Source organism: Tachypleus tridentatus, chromosome 2 (genome assembly GCF_004210375.1).
Source record: "Tachypleus tridentatus isolate NWPU-2018 chromosome 2, ASM421037v1, whole genome shotgun sequence".
NCBI classification, from domain to species: domain Eukaryota; kingdom Metazoa; phylum Arthropoda; class Merostomata; order Xiphosura; family Limulidae; genus Tachypleus; species Tachypleus tridentatus.
The window spans coordinates 55,401,204-55,418,629 of record NC_134826.1 but is presented as its reverse complement, the minus strand read 5'-3'; the positions used below and the strand labels follow the sequence as shown (position 1 = coordinate 55,418,629).

The following is a 17,426-nucleotide window of genomic DNA, read 5'->3' as shown; positions in this document are numbered from 1 at the left end:
TCAATAATCAATCTAGGGCAGTGGTTCTTAACCTGGGTTCAATCGAACCCCAGGGGTTCGGCAGAGGTCAAGACACACATTCTGTGTGTGTGTCTGTTCCGTTCACCCCACTCATATGATTCGTGACGTCATGCTCCACTTGGCTATCAATGGCTGCGACTGATCACGTCACATCATTTGGCCTTAATATTGTGCTGCAGGGAACTTCATGCTCTTAGCAGTCGACTTGTGACTGTAGTAATCGTGCTTTTTTTGTGATTTTTCCTAATCTTTCAGTCCCTTCATACTAACTATGTCAAGCAAAAACAGAAAGTGGTTAGATGAATACGTACAATATGGATTCACATGTATAACAGAACATGATGGAAGTCAGCATCCTCAATGCATAATTTGCAATGCTAAGTCGAGCGATTCTAGTCTAGTACCGGCAAAACTAAGATCACTCCCTAAAGCTGCATGGAGATGGGAAATACAAGAACACAACACTTGCTAAATTCAAGGTAAAAGAGCCAGGTTCGATGAAAAGACTAGTTTGCCTGTTCTCGGCTTTGTACCCATTGACAAACCGATCCTCACAGCATCGTACAAAGTTGTGTACTTAATCGCAAAGCAGGGCAAACAACACACCATTGTTGAAGCACTCATAAAACCAGCTGAGTTGAAGATGGCAAATATCATGCTGGGAAAAGCTGCTGAAAATAAGTTATCCCAAATTCCTCTTTCAAATGATACCATCAGCAGCAGAATAGATGACATCTTGGCTCAAGTAGTTGCAGATCTGATTTCAAGCCCTGCAAAATTCAGCCTTCAACCCACGAGACGACGGACGTTTCCAGTCTAAGCCAGCTTGTTGTATTCGTGCGCTATGTGAAGAAAGATGAGATAAAAGAAGAATTTTTTATTTTGTAAGCCTCTTACAACAACAACTAAGGCAGCAGATGTGAAGAAACTTGTGGATGACTTCTTCAGAGACAATGATCTTTCATGGGATATGGTTTCTCCAGTTTGTTCAAACAGAGCTCCAGTCATACTGGGACAAAACTCTGTTTTTCGTGCGCTGGTGAAATCCAATGTGCCACACATCATTGTAACGTACTATGTTCTGCACAGGCATGCATTGGCAGTAAAAACCTTGCCTTTAAAACTGGCAGAAGTATTAAAAATAGTAGTGGAATGTGTGAACTTTGTGTGAAATAGTGCCCTGAAGCTCTGCATCTTCAAAGAACTGTGTAATGAATGGGCTCTGAATTCGAGGTACTTCTGTACCGTTCTAATGTTTGGTGGTTATCCTGAGGAAAGGTGCTGAATCATGTTTTGGCTATGCAAGTGGAATTAGCCCTGTGAAGCTGAACATTTCTGAACTTGTCTCTGAAAGGCAACAGCAAAAGTTACATTGATTTGCAGTAAATATTCATTTAGTTATGTTTTTGTGTGAAATTCATGTTTTGTTGGTTTTGTTCTTTGAACACAGTGATACTGTGTACAACTGATGCATGGTTCATTTTGTGCACTAATAAATATCTTATGTTTTGAATATGAAAAAAATCATATTTTTTTTTATTCCAATTACAAAGGGTTCAGTAAATGCAAATACGAAACCTCCAGGGTTCAGTATCTCCAACAAGGTTAAAAACCATTGGTCTGGGGTAATGTTTACTGGAAAGGTTACTTACAATTCTTTCTTTCCAGAAATGTCAGTGAACTGGATCTCAGCAGTGGAGGAAGGGATCTTGAGTTGTGTCCCATCTGTACACTGTAACCACACATCTCCACTCAACAGCTTTAGAAATTCAAGAACAAAATTAGCATAATTTATATTTAGTTTACATTCTGTAGCCAGTTATAAAGTTGAAACATAAAGATTAGTTTACTTTAGTCTGTATTCTATAGCCAGTTATAGAGATGAAACAAAGATTATATTACTTTAGTCTATTTTCTGTAGCCAGTTATAACAATGAAACAAAGATCAGATTACTTGTCTGTATTCTATAGCCAGTTATAGAGATGAAACAAAAAAAATATTTTAGTCTGTATTCTGTAGCCAGTTGTAAAGATAAAACATAAAGATTAGATTATTTTAGTTTATATTCTGTAGTGAGTTATAAAGATGAAACAAAGATTAGATTACTTTCATCTATATTCTGTAGCCAGTTATGAAGATGAAACATATAGATTAAGCTATTTTAGTCTATCTATATGGTATAGGCAATTGTAAAGATGATATAAAAATTAGATAACTTTAGTCTATATTTTGTAGCCAGTTATAAAGATGAAAGATATTTAAATATTAAATTAAATTCAACAATTTCCTTTAAAATAACCCATTTTCACCCCTCCGGTCTGTCCTATTCTCATCCTCAATTTATTCTACCTTATAGAACTCACAAACAGAAGCTATAAGTTATATGATTTACTAAACACATTTTTCTTGACTTTGGAAATATGACTAGAAATAAGCCTTTAGGTCTACCTGAGATGCCCATCCCATATGTGGAATAAAAACACTTCTTATAATTTCACTTTGTGAACAAGAGGACTGACCACTGGACGGTGTTTTATGAGAACCTGACCTTCCCACACTGCTCTGGACTTGTGTATCATTAAATTTCTCGTCTAATCTTGAAGAATTCTGCTTAGAAGCTTCATAGAAATCCTGCTCAAGAGAACGAAACATAGCAATATTACAAACACAATTACCATGAAAATCATGGAAAAGCAACTGCAAGAGACAGAAAACACAGTAAACAAAACTTTACACTTAACCTTATTGCGATGAGTCAAAAGCCATACCATATTATGCTTGTCAACTTGCATTCACAATTTTATTGAACTACTATTTAATGAATATATGTTATTAAGTTTGATGTCAAATTATAGATTATGCAAATTATATTATTATATATTATATAATTTCTTCATTCAAACCTTTCACAATGGGTCATGGATCAAGGTCATGTTATCACATTGTTAGCTTGCATTCAAAATCTTACTGAACTACTATTTTATGAATTTTCTATCAATAAGTTTGGAATTAAATTGTAGATTATAAATTCAAACTTTAATATTTTACAAGTTAATTTCTTAATTTGAAATGAAATATTAAAAGAACCCACAAATATATATTTTAGTGACTCACATGGTGTGTTGAATACAGTGCTGGTTAAAATTAGATGCTTGCGATGTCAAAATGCTAAAATGATAGTTATGTACAAATTAAGAACTCAAATTACCAATACTGACAAGCTAGAATATGAAATAAGAACCTTATATTTTTTATTATGCTTGGATATGGCTTATGTATTTAATTAAACACAGTGGCCCTGTTCACGTCTTTCTATTTTTAGAAAGTCTCTTTTATGCTCTTACTATAGTGAATTTTGTTTCACATCCTCCATGTATGATATTTTAAAAGGCTTAGCAATCTACGTCCAGCAGCAACCAAGTTCAAAGGTTGTAGCAAGAAGATAACGGTTTGCTTTACTTCTTCATTTATTGTTCTATGATTTAAGAAAAACAAGATTTATAATGTATTTCTAAATAGTAATAATGTACATAAGCCATGTCAATGCAAGTTACGTAATGTCAGCTAGACATGACTGCAACATCAATATAATAGAAAATAATAAACATATATGTAAATATATAATGTCATGAGACTTAAGCTACTAAGGCTAAACATTTCTATTTTCATACTACAATATATAGTAATTCTAGCATAAAAAAAGCATAATTCTTATTTATTTCCTTTTATTTTAAACAATTTTTGATCAAGTGATAGACCCCAAAAAGTCAGGGTACAGAAAATAACAAAATAAAATTTTACTAAAAACAAATGTTTGAAACATATTTAGGATGTTTTACAGATTACACAACAATATTTGAGATTTTTGGGATGAGAAATAGTTTTATTAATCATAACATGAAATCACTTTACACTCACTCTAGTAATGGAACACTACACAACATGAAATCACCTTACACTCACTCTAGTAATGGAACACTACACAACATGAAATCACCTTTACACTCACTCTAGTAATGGAACACTACACAACATGAAATCACTTTACACTCACACTAGTAATGGAACACTACACAACATGAAATCACTTTACACTCACACTAGTAATGGAACACTACACAACATGAAATCACTTTACACTCACTCTAGTAATGGAACACTACACAACATGAAATCACTTTACACTCACACTAGTAATGGAACACTACACAACATGAAATCACTTTACACTCACACCAGTAATGGAACACTACACAACATGAAATCACCTTACACTCACTCTAGTAATGGAACACTACACAACATGAAATCACCTTACACTCACTCTAGTAATGGAACACTACACAACATGAAATCACCTTACACTCACTCTAGTAATGGAACACTACACAACATGAAATCACCTTACACTCACTCTAGTAATGGAACACTACACAACATGAAATCACTTTACACTCACACTAGTAATGGAACACTACACAACATGAAATCACTTTACACTCACACTAGTAATGGAACACTACACAACATGAAATCACTTTACACTCACACCAGTAATGGAACACTACACAACATGAAATCACCTTACACTCACTCTAGTAATGGAACACTACACAACATGAAATCACCTTACACTCACTCTAGTAATGGAACACTACACAACATGAAATCACTTTACACTCACTCTAGTAATGGAACACTACACAACATGAAATCACTTTACACTCACTCTAGTAATGGAACACTACACAACATGAAATCACACTTACACTCACTCTAGTAATGGAACACTACACAACATGAAATCACCTTACACTCACTCTAGTAATGGAACACTACACAACATGAAATCACCTTACACTCACTCTAGTAATGGAACACTACACAACATGAAATCACCTTACACTCACTCTAGTAATGGAACACTACACAACATGAAATCACCTTACACTCACTCTAGTAATGGAACACTACACAACATGAAATCACCTTACACTCACTCTAGTAATGGAACACTACACAACATGAAATCACTTTACACTCACTCTAGTAATGGAACACTACACAACATGAAATCACCTTACACTCACTCTAGTAATGGAACACTACACAACATGAAATCACTTTACACTCACTCTAGTAATGGAACACTACACAACATGAAATCACCTTACACTCACTCTAGTAATGGAACACTACACAACATGAAATCACCTTACACTCACTCTAGTAATGGAACACTACACAACATGAAATCACTTTACACTCACACTAGTAATGGAACACTACACAACATGAAATCACCTTACACTCACTCTAGTAATGGAACACTACACAACATGAAATCACCTTACACTCATTCTAGTAATGGAACACTACACAACATGAAATCACTTTACACTCAACACTAGTAATGAATACTACACAACATGAAATCACTTTAGACTCAACACTAGTAATGAATACTACACAACATGAAATCACTTTACACTCACTCTAGTAATGGAACACTACACAACATGAAATCACTTTACACTCACTCTAGTAATGGAACACTACACAACATGAAATCACTTTACACTCACACTAGTAATGGAACACTACACAACATGAAATCACTTTACACTCACACTAGTAATGGAACACTACACAACATGAAATCACTTTACACTCAACACTAGTAATGAATACTACACAACATGAAATCACTTTAGACTCAACACTAGTAATGAATACTACACAACATGAAATCACTTTACACTCACTCTAGTAATGGAACACTACACAAGATGAAATCACTTTACACTCACACTAGTAATGGAACACTACACAACATGAAATCACTTTACACTCACACTAGTAATGGAACACTACACAACATGAAATCACTTTACACTCACACTAGTAATGGAACACTACACAACATGAAATCACTTTACACTCACACTAGTAATGGAACACTACACAACATGAAATTACTTTACACTCACATTAGTAATGAGACACTATTTTAGAAGCAAATCTTTTGTAAAATATTTCATTGGAATATCTGATATTTTGTATAGAAAATACTTATAATCTGTACTTAAAGTGAACCAAGTTTTGTGAAGATACACATGCTGTATCAAAAGTTATAGTGCAAATACTTAATATATGTACATGTGTAAATAAACTTGTGTGTATTATACTGAACCCATAGTGGAAAGGGTTAAAATTAAATATTAAAAAACAAACAAACAACAGCTAAATACATAAATGTGTGTGTGTGTGTGTGTGTGTGTGTGTGATCTGGTACGTTGAATGTAGCATTGGTTTAAAGTATATGTCTGATGTCCAAATACAAAGTCTATAGTTTCATACAAGTTAGGAATGCCAATTACAAATATTGACAAGTTACAAATAAGAACCTCTTATCTTTTCTATTTGCTGAGATATTGCTCATGTATCGATGAAAACATCCCATCGCTGCTCATCTTTTACTATTTTTGTGAATAACCAGTTGAAAGCTCAGAATATCCCCAAGTGGCTTTCTCATTTGAGTTTTTAGTCTGCTTGAAATTTCATATTTTTAAGACCTAAAAACAGCTTAGTTACTAGGCGTGATAAACTACAGTGGAGTTCTATGGTAACTTATGATTTTTAGTTATTTCAAATGTACCTATAAAGTCTACATAAATTATTTCATTTCAGATCTTCCACATGTGAAATTTTATAAGGTTTAGAAATCTGTGGCAAGCAGCGAATGATTTCAAGGGTCATAAATAAAAGAAATTATTGCTTCTTTATTTACTGTTCTACAGTTTAAGATTTTATTTGTAAATAAGCCAGTCTTGTTTCTTGGATACAGTAACATAAGTGCTCTTGCACTGTACCATTGCAGCTTTTATGTTAGCCAAGCAATGCTGACAGGTCAACATAATAAAAATATTAAATATATATAATGTATAATGTAATAACATTTAAGCTATTTACAAAAAGAAAAGTGTGTTATAATCTGCAGTCATTCAGGAAAGAAAAAACAATTTATATTTATTTCCTAACTTTTTACAGAGTTTAGAAAATTGGTCATATCGAATCCAAGCCATACAGTAGTGAAAATAATACATAAAATGTGAAGTTTTTTCTAAAAAAATATTTGCTAATTACCTGAAGGTTACAAAGATTTTCCATGTGAAAGTTGAAAATGTTCTGATACATAACAGTTTTCTTAAACTTAAAATTAAAACTACTTTGCATGTCACATAATCAGCATACTGAAAGAAATAACATTACGAGAAAATCTTAAATTAAAAACACGATATTTTGCATTAAAAACTCTTGTAATGTTTATCAATAACCTGCCAAATGTTGTACAGAATTGCAAACATTATCTAAACTAAAGTCATAATATAATTACTTTTGTGGTTTATAAGGTGGGTGAATTTTACCCAACCCATAATGGAAGGATTAAAGAAGTGGTGTCATTCAGGTCTCATTAAATATAGACTTTAGTTACTATTTTCACGTACTCTTCGTCCTACGTTCACTGTGACAAAATTGTCATTTGTAGCCCATGATATGTTTAAAAATGCATGAAGCAATATATGTGACCTATGACCAGTTTAAAAAAAAAATCAAGGGCTTAATACATGTGACCTATGATTTATTTTTAAAAAATCATGTCATAACACACATGGCTTAATGTCTGTTAAAAAATATAAGCCCTAACATAGATGGCCTATAATTTGTTTGAAGTGCACATTACCACTGATGCAGATGATCTATGGTTTATTTACAGCACTTAAGCTCTAACACATATGATCCCTAATTTGTTTGAAGCACATTTATACCCTATTGTATGTAACCCATAATTTGTTTAAAAAATACATTTAACTTTTTCAACATGAGATCAGTTAATTTAATCAATTACATGATCTCTGGTACTCATTTAAAGTCTTTACAGATTTAATACATCTAACTTGCAATAGTGTATATATCTTCACAAAATTTGGCAGCCTTCAGTTAACAGAAATTTTTCATATACAGAAATCACATTTTTAGTAAAGTATTTTTAATAAGACAATATAAAGATTTGTCCAAGAATATATTTAGTATTTCTTCTGAACAATCTCTGTGCAAAGTGATTTCCATGTTAAAATACTTTTCTTCATCTCAAAACCTTAAATTTCCTTTGTGTCATCTCTTTAACCTCCAAACTACATTTCAAACGTTGTTTTCCAATAAAACATTACATTTTGCCTGTTATTTTCTCTACCCTAACTCAAAATGGGATTGGTGAATTTGACCAACCTCGTAACCACTAAAGAACAGAATAAATCTAAATTACCATTTATTTATTATTAGAATGACTTCAAATTGTAACATGACACTACTTTCATTTATCATAAGTATGCTAGTAATAGTACATATCTATTTGTAATTAAATTTTATTCCCTTTGAACTGTGTCTAACTACTATTTGCAATATTATACATTGTAAATCACTCAAGATACATGCAGCTCCCATAATGCTATCAAATTACACACATACTGCTTGCATGTTTACCTTGTGAAATGTTTTTATTATATATTTTACCTAATCTAGAAAAAAACTAAATATATATCTATTTTTACATTTAGTTACTTTTACAATAATAAATTAATAATAAACAATAAATAAAGTACTTACCCAATCTGTTTTTATTTGTCATCCACTATTGGACATTTAAGCCTACTGTTTTTACTAATAGTAGTAATGCACTAAATAATTTTTACTTAATCAAATATTAGGAACCAAATAACAGACTAATAACATGCAAAAAGTAGACAATTTCCTCTAACTCTCACAAATTTTCTGGCTTTCTAACTATGCACCATAACCATTACAAATTCATCCAGACTAGTCATTAAGTTTCTCAATGGGACAAAGGTTGTATTCTGAGTAAAACTGACTATTATGTGTTCAGAACACAATATTATGCAATATGTCATTTCACAGATGAAAATATTGACTTTCTATTGGCTACATGTAGTATACAATTAAACATAAGAGAACTATTAACATATCCTGAAAGAAAGGGCATTACAGCAGAAATCTGACTTCCTACTGATAGCTCAATAGTAAATAATTTGAAGGCAATAAAAATTACAGTTTATCTGAACAATGATGATTCAATAACGAATAACTTATGTTTAATTTCTTAGTCTTTCAAGAGGTGGTGAAAAGAAGACAAATTGTATAATTAGGAACTTAAAATTTACATACTATTAAAATATGGATTATTTGCTATGATTTTATGGTATACTAATTGGTATAACATAAACAAAAAGTAGGTGAATAAAGTTTTGAATGAAGAAAGTAAAACTTTCAGTCATGTGTAGTAAAAGGAAATCCAGGGAGAAAGGGTTAAGCCCTAATACATGTAAAGAATGACTGAGTACTAACAGAAGTGCAACCTAATAAAAGATATTTAAACAATTTTTTGAAACAAATTTGTACATTTCAAACACTTTTCCAAGTAAAAATACTGTTAATTTACAAAACTTTTAAAATTTAATTTATAGCATTTTTTCTCCCACACAAATATTTTTAAATCATGTTAGATGTTACAATAGCAGAAGGTCCAAGGATAAATTATTCTTGTAATGTCAAACAAATTCCTATTATGCAGCTTTAGAACTATGATTTAAGTAAAAAAAGATACCCACAGTTGATAAAGGATGGAGAACAGATGGATTTCCTGACTTTTCTCTCAATAAATAGTTTTCTTTATCATTCTGTACACTACTTGGAATTGCAGAGGGCCGTCTAGATAAATATCAAACACACAATCAGTTAACAGTGATAGAGAAATTATAAGCTATGAAAGTTAAAAACATTAGCACAAGCTAATATTTACCTTTATGGATATGTTGTCACACAAAGCTAAGCAATTTAACTGATTATTTGTGAGTGGGGATTAAATATATTAGTGTTATAATCCTAATTACACTGTTTGTCACAAAAAATAATAAAATTAGTTATTCTCTCTTTCCTTCTAAAGCTACTGATAACAAAAAAGTAACCTGTCTGGCAGCACCTGGTACCATGTTTTTTTCTCTTTCCTTCTAAACCTACTGATAATAAGAAAGTCACCTGTCTGACAGTACCTGGTACCACATCTTTTTCTCTTTCCTTCTAAAGCTACTGGTAACAAGAAAGTCACCTGTCTGACAGTACCTGGTACCACATCTTTTTCTCTTTCCTTCTAAAGCTACTGGTAACAAGAAAGTCACCTGTCTGACAGTACCTGGTACCATGTTTTTTCTCTTTCCTTCTAAACCTACTGGTAAGAAGAAAGTAACCTGTCTGGCAGCACATGGAAGCAAGTTTTTTCTCTCTTTCCTTTTAAAACTACTGAAAACCAGAAAGTCACCTGTCTGACAGCACCAGGTACCATGTTTTTTCTCTCTTTCCTTCTAAACCTACTGATAACAAGAAAGCCACCTGTTTTTCAGCACATGGTACCATGTTTTTTCTCTCTTTCCTTCTAAAACTACTGATAACAAGAAAGTCACCTATCTGGCAACACCTATTACCATGTTTTTCTCTGTTTCCTTCTAAAACTACTGATAACAAGAAAGTCACCTGTCTGACAGTACCTGGTACCACATTTTTTCTCTCTTTCCTTCTAAAACTACTGACAACAAGAAAGTCACCTGTCTGGCAACACCTGGTACCATGTTTTTTCTTTCTTTCCTTCTAAAACTACTGATAACAAGAAAGTAACCTGTCTTGCAGCACCTGGTACATTTTTTCTCTCTTTACTTCTAAAACTACTGACAAAAAGAAAAGTACCTGTCTGGCAACACCTGGTACCACATTTTTTTCTCTTTCCTTCTGTAACTATTGACAAAAAGAAAGATACCTGTCTGGCAGTACCTTTTGTTTCTCCTTTCTTCTCATAATCTACTGATAAGAAGGAAGGCAATATGCTAGTTGCACCTAACAACACCTTTTTTTTGCTTGTACATATCACATTTTCATGAACACTATACTGGTTAATTAATAAGACCACAGATTAATCAATTGGTAAATATCACTAATGATCCATCTCTAATGCTGTAACCATACATGAACAAAGAACTACTATTTTTTTACAGGTGTACACTCCATCATACTTAACAAATTTAAAGTAATTTTTGTCAAACAAGTACCAAAGCATTGACAGTTTTTAACAAGCAGCCTAAGTTAGGCCTTGAAATTACAAATCTGTGATAATGACACATTACGCTTGAAGAATTATCAACACATAACAAAACTGATCATTGACATTTTAAAATACTTATCAGTTCATTTTTCTAGGATACATTAGTATGCTTCTCAACTAACAAAACTAAAATACAGTATTTCTCTAAACCTGACAAATTTTCATTAAATGTAAGAAAATATAACAATATGCCTGTCTCAAGTATCAACACTGACAATATTGCCTTCAGTGTAATTAAAGTACAAATGAAACTTACAGCTATTAACCATCCTCTCAGATCACTTTTATCACAAATGATTCAGAATTTATTGTACATGAGCAAGTGAATATTTCAGTTTAAGTAGATTTACATCTATACAGTTCAAAACACTTCAATATGATTCATCTGTAAATCAAAACAATATTGCTGATTGCCCCACTGTAAGTCAGCTGCTTCATGCCTTGCATCATACTAAGCAGCAATCAAAGAATGACTTGAGAAGTCTATTTTTGTGGCTGGGAATATCTGATTAAGGTAAACCAGAATCAAGAGATAGAGGTTGATTATTAGTTCAAGAGATGACAGCAGAGACTTGAAAATCTATGTTGAAAGTGAAACAGACAACTTCACTGTCTAATGAATTTCCAAATGAGTGAAACACCCCTCACCCATGACTTAAAAATAATTGAGAGAATTTTAAACTCTAGGTTTTGTTTCAGATTAAGTGGCAACATTAGTTGAGATAACCATAAGTTAAAAGTTCAATCATATGTATTCGGCACCATACAATTTAAACTCAATTTACAAATAACAACATCAGGAGACTGGCTGACATTCCACAGGTATATTATAGATTCTGATTAGCTATTCATTGTTTAAGATAGTGTACAATGTAAGTGTCCCCATACTTGTTACTGTCTGACAAATATAATATTAACAATATTTTTAAATAAAACTTTTGTCATTTTGACTAATAAAAGATTTTATTTCTACTTTACCTCCCAATAATAACAGGAAAACACTGCTGGGATGTTCTTGTTTCAGTGGCACTTAAGGCAGCTTCCAAATCTTGACAATGTTGATGACACTAAAATTACATATAAAAGTTAAAATAAAGCAAGCTGTACATATAATAATCTTACACTGCACTTCAAGTCAAAGACTGTTAAATATCATACTAAAGAGGGCTTGTGACTCTTCAAAACAATCAACTTTTTATTATCACACAAACAACTCTTACTTCTGAAAAGTGTTTGCAAAGTATCTGTATGGATGATGGAAGACCTTCCAGTTCCTCTTCATAGTTTAAACTGTATGCCTTTCCTGTAACATCTATAATTTTTGTTGAACCCCCAGAAAATGTTATTTTCCCACCTGCAAATTAAATATAAATAGCACCTGTAAAATGAAATATAATAAAGACATAACCACTTGTAAAATGGATAATAAAGACATACCATCTGTGTATTTATACTTTCAGGATACATAAGATATATTACATAGATATAGATAAGTACTGTGTATATTGAAACTTTTGGGATACAAGAGATAATATCATATCTATTAACAATTACATTCTATTAGGAGATTATTAACTAGTTCTGTCTGCTTACTCAATTTCCAATATAATTACAGTAAAACCTGCCTAAGCCAGAAATTGTACAAGATGGAAACCTGTATAAGCTAAAAATAATATCAACATTTTGCAGCATTATCTTCCCATTTCTCTTATAAAAGGCCCTGAATGTGGCAGAACCAGAGAAATGATTTGGTATTTTATGGCACAAAGCAACTAGGCTATCTGCACTGAATATCTGCTAAAAAGTTAAAACTAAAGTAAAATTATTAAAATTCATAAAAGAAAATTAAGGTAAAACAAAACAAAATTTAATTTTAAAATTAAAAACATAAATAGCATTAAATCCAATTTTTACATCTAGTCTACAATGGTAAGAGAAAAACTGCAGTAATACAAGTTGTAAAGGACTTTCTGCAGCATAATTGTAATTATCATAACTCGCCAGGATAACTAATGTGCAGGTTCAAAAACTACATGAATCACCTGAAGTTGGCCTTTTCACTCCTGGGTTTGAGTTATTTGATGTTCCAGCCATTTTCTAATTTCGAATCAAACTAGATGTACTTTGATTTTTAAAAGGGAATAACATAAAAAAGGTGTAATGTCTAAATTAAAGAACTTAAATACCATTAAAAATATTAATGGCTTCTAAAAAACTAAAAACATTTCTAAGGTGGACAGTGTCGCCATCACCAATAACACTGTCTAACGTCATGGATAAACCCTGGGAGAGAACATGTTTAAAATGGTGCCATCGTTAGAGTTATAATGGTGGCAAGACAGTAAAACATGGCTTATTGTGACCTGAGTGTTACACAGACTACATATTGGTGCATCAGTCCCTGATAAAAAAAAAAAAAAACGAGTTAAAAAATGTCACCAATGCATAGTCTAGTTAAAACAACCTCCTCTTTACGATCCTTATGGAAGCAAAATGGCCGAAGTCCAACAAAGGGTTTTATTTGGAAAAGCTTGTTTTCACATTGCTCACTCCAAGGTGACTGCCAACTGACACAGAGCCGAGCCTTCAATACAGGACCGTAGTCCATGTATGGGACAGGCACAGCAGTGATAGTACCAGAGCAGATAGATTTAGCTGCGGTGTCAGCAAGCCCGTTCCTGCAACTGCCAACATCACCTGGTACCCAGAAAAACTGAATAGAAGTAGATGTTAAAGAGAAATGGGCTAGTCAGTTGTGAATATCAGTGAGAACTAACGTAAAGCAATTCCAGGGCTAGTAGAGAACTAAGTGAGTTAGTATAAATAGTGCAATTTGAATACTGCTTAGTTTCTATGTAATCCAGGGCAAGAGAAATGGCATACAGTTCAGCAGAGCCCACACAGTCATCTGATTTTGAACCATCTGTATAAATGGGAATGGAAGGATGGTTCAAAAGATGTTCAGCAAATAACAGACAGTATTTCCAATCGGGAGTGTCTGCTTTTCTCAGATGACTTAAAGATAAGTCATATTTGGGGTTTGTAAGAAGCCATAGTGGGATGGGCTGACCAGTGGAAATAGCAATGTAATCCAAACACAGACCCGATTCATCCAACTGAGCCTCGATACAAAAGCCAAAAGGAGCAATGGAAGATTATCTATTCTGAAAAAGCATAGCCCACCAAAAAAGGAAAATGCAACCCCAGGTGGGATGCTTTGGAAAGGAACAAAGTTTCAAAGCACATAGTAAAGACAGTTGCAGAGAAAGTTCATGAGACTATGTATAAGCTCTGAACTGGGAAAGTGTGGAAAGCCCCAGTGCAGAGCTGAACTCCTGATGATGAACAGGGTCCAACATCTTCAAGGTCAAAGTCCTGGCAGAGCCACAGACCAGTGATTCATAGTATAGTTTCAATCAAATAAGAGCACGATATATCTTTAGCATAAAATATTGATCCACTCTCCAAGTGGAGGAAGAGAGGACACGGAGGATGTTCAGTGCTATTGTACATTTGACCCGTAGCTGCTTGATGTGTGGTATAAAGGTCAGTTTGCAGTCAAAGGTAAGCCCCAAGAACTTTGTCTCACGGACCACAGGCAGCACAACTTCACTGATACGGACTACAGGATCAGGGTGAATATCCTGCTGGCAGCAAAAGTGAACGCAAACAGTTTTAGAGAGAGAGAGAAGTTATTTGCTGTGGTCCACTTCAGTAAAATGAGTGACAGCAGTCTGTAGCTGCCATTCAATATACCTCATGTCTGACAACTGACATGAGATGTGAAAGTTGTCGACATAGAGCCTGTTTACCACAATATGAGGGAGTTGTTCAGTGATGGCATTAATTTTTATACTGAAAAGTGTGACACTCAAAATACAGCCCGAAGAGACTCTAAGTTCTTGTAGAAAAGAACGGGAAAGTGTTGAACCAACATGAACTTGAAATCGCTTGTTCATTAAAAATTTTTTAATAAAAATGGGCAAATGACCACGTAACACATATAAATTGAGGTCTCACAAAATTCCACACATACATGTTTTGTCATAAGCCTTCTAAAATGTCAAAGAATATCAATACAAGATGTTGTTTCAGAAAGGGTTCTCTGATTGACGTTTCAAGTCGAATTAGTAGGTTCATGTTGTAGCACATCATTGGAACCCACACTGGGTGGGGGAAGAGGATGTTGTTTGATTCGAGAAACCAAACAAGACGAGCATTAACCATCTTCTCTGAGATCTTACAGAAACAGCTTGTCAAGGCAACTGGACAATACTTTGAAGGAAAGTTGGGATCCTTCCCAGGCTTAGAGAAAGGTATGACAATAGCCTGGCACCAGGCATCAGAGACAACATTCTCCTGCCAGATCCAGTTAAAAACAATCAGAAGAGTATAACAAGAGAAGCAGGAGAGAGATGGCGCAGAATTTCGTATGTGCATCATCAGGTCGGACCAATGTAATGCCAGACTGATGAAGGGCCAGTTTGAGCTCCACCAGTGTAAAGGAACAATTATAGCAGAGATAATCAGCTCAAAAGGAAAGAGATGATTGTTCTACCCTAGTCTTGATGGCTAAAAAGGTGGAGGATGAAACAGAAGTGCCAGATACCTGGCAAAAGCTTTCACCTAGGGTATCAGCGATGCTCTGAGTGTCAGCTACTTCCTGGCCATCCGAGAGCAAGATCGGAAGGGGGACAGAATTATACTGCCCACTAACCTTTCAAATCTTGTCCCATATGCCTTTAGAACTGGTGGTAGAAGATCTGCTGGTTATGAACTTAATCCAAAAGTTCTACTGGTTTTTGATGTCTTACCCACCGAGCATGAGGTGCGAGAGTGTGGCATACCTAGGAAAAGTATTCAGGCCCGTTTTTGAGCCTTTCATGCCATATAGCAGGAATGATTCCACAACGGATGAGGATATCATGTTGAGGTTTCAGGAATATATTGAGTAGCTGCCTGTATAATACAGTCAGTTACCGCTGCCACAGAGTTGATGGCTTACAAACAATGGCAGGATCAAGTTCTGTGAGAGCAGTGAAAGAGGGCCAGTTTGCTCAATTCAGCTTCCACCATGGCACACAGGTTGGAAGGCACTGACCATGGCTAGTCTCTCTCATAATTATAGGAAAATGATCACTGCCTCATGGGTTATTATTAACCCACCATGAAAAGTGGGAGAATAGTAAAGGGTGGCAAATTAAAGATCAATAGCAGTAAAGGACTGACTAGGTGCATGAAAATAAGTATAAAAACCAGTACTGAAAACAGAAAGGTTATGATAAGAGAGTATATGCTTTACAGAACGACTCCTCCCATCAAATATCAACACTTCCCTAGAGGGAATGATGTCCATTAATGTTCCCCAGGATTAAAAAAAAAAGATGGCACCTGTTCAATGAGAGCATCAAGGGATGATTGATCATAGGTCTTTCCAGGCAACAGGTAGAGAGAACAAACAGTGATGGTACGACAAAAGGAAACACGAACAGCTACAGCCCCAAGGGTGTGCCCATGATGATCAACCAACAGTGCCACCACTCCATGCACTCGTCCATCACACAGCCTGTCATTTCTGTACAAAGAAAACTGCTGAAAGGTAACTGTATCGGTAGGTTTCAGAAATGTTTCCTGTAAGGAAAGACATAGGATGGTAAGGAAGCAATGAGTGCTTTAATGTCATCCAGATTAAAACATAAACCTCGACAGTTCCATTGTGTCAAGGTGGCCATTTTTATTTATGTGTAGGCAAATTGGGCAGACAGCCCTTCTGTTTATGACATCTTTTTTCTTTATTGTTTTTATTTGAGGGAGGTCTGTCGACCTCTGTGGATCCTGCCCCAGGTCGATTGGGCAGGTTTGTGTGTTTGGAAGAGGATTCCAGTGACTGAGGAGGTGAATGAATGATCATTTTGCATCTTGGGGTGGGAGAAGAAGATGCACCCAAGGAAATGCCCATACCCGGAATGAAAAGAAGTGGATCTTGGGGCTTGCTGGAATGTATGTTAGGGACAGAGATGGGTGTTGACATTGATTCATCAACTTTTTTAAACATTGAGGTCAAAAGACTTTTCATTTGGTTTGAGAAGGATTCTTTTGAAGACAGAGAGAGATCCGTCTGTACTCCCACTGTGGTAGTGAAACGATGTCTATCATACATCCATGATGAAGTGGTGG

The 17,426-nt window shown here is 34.3% G+C and overlaps 1 protein-coding gene across 1 annotated transcript in view; it reads right to left on the bottom strand.

The window, feature by feature from the left end:
• The window catches only part of LOC143243875 (serine/threonine-protein kinase PLK4-like), a 63,665-nt gene that overhangs the window by 6,855 nt on the left and 39,384 nt on the right, over positions 1-17,426 (bottom strand). The window contains 5 exon segments of the mRNA XM_076487627.1: positions 1,674-1,780; positions 2,471-2,653; positions 9,709-9,808; positions 12,228-12,316; positions 12,470-12,603. Coding sequence (XP_076343742.1) covers positions 1,674-1,780; positions 2,471-2,653; positions 9,709-9,808; positions 12,228-12,316; positions 12,470-12,603 — 613 coding nt within the window.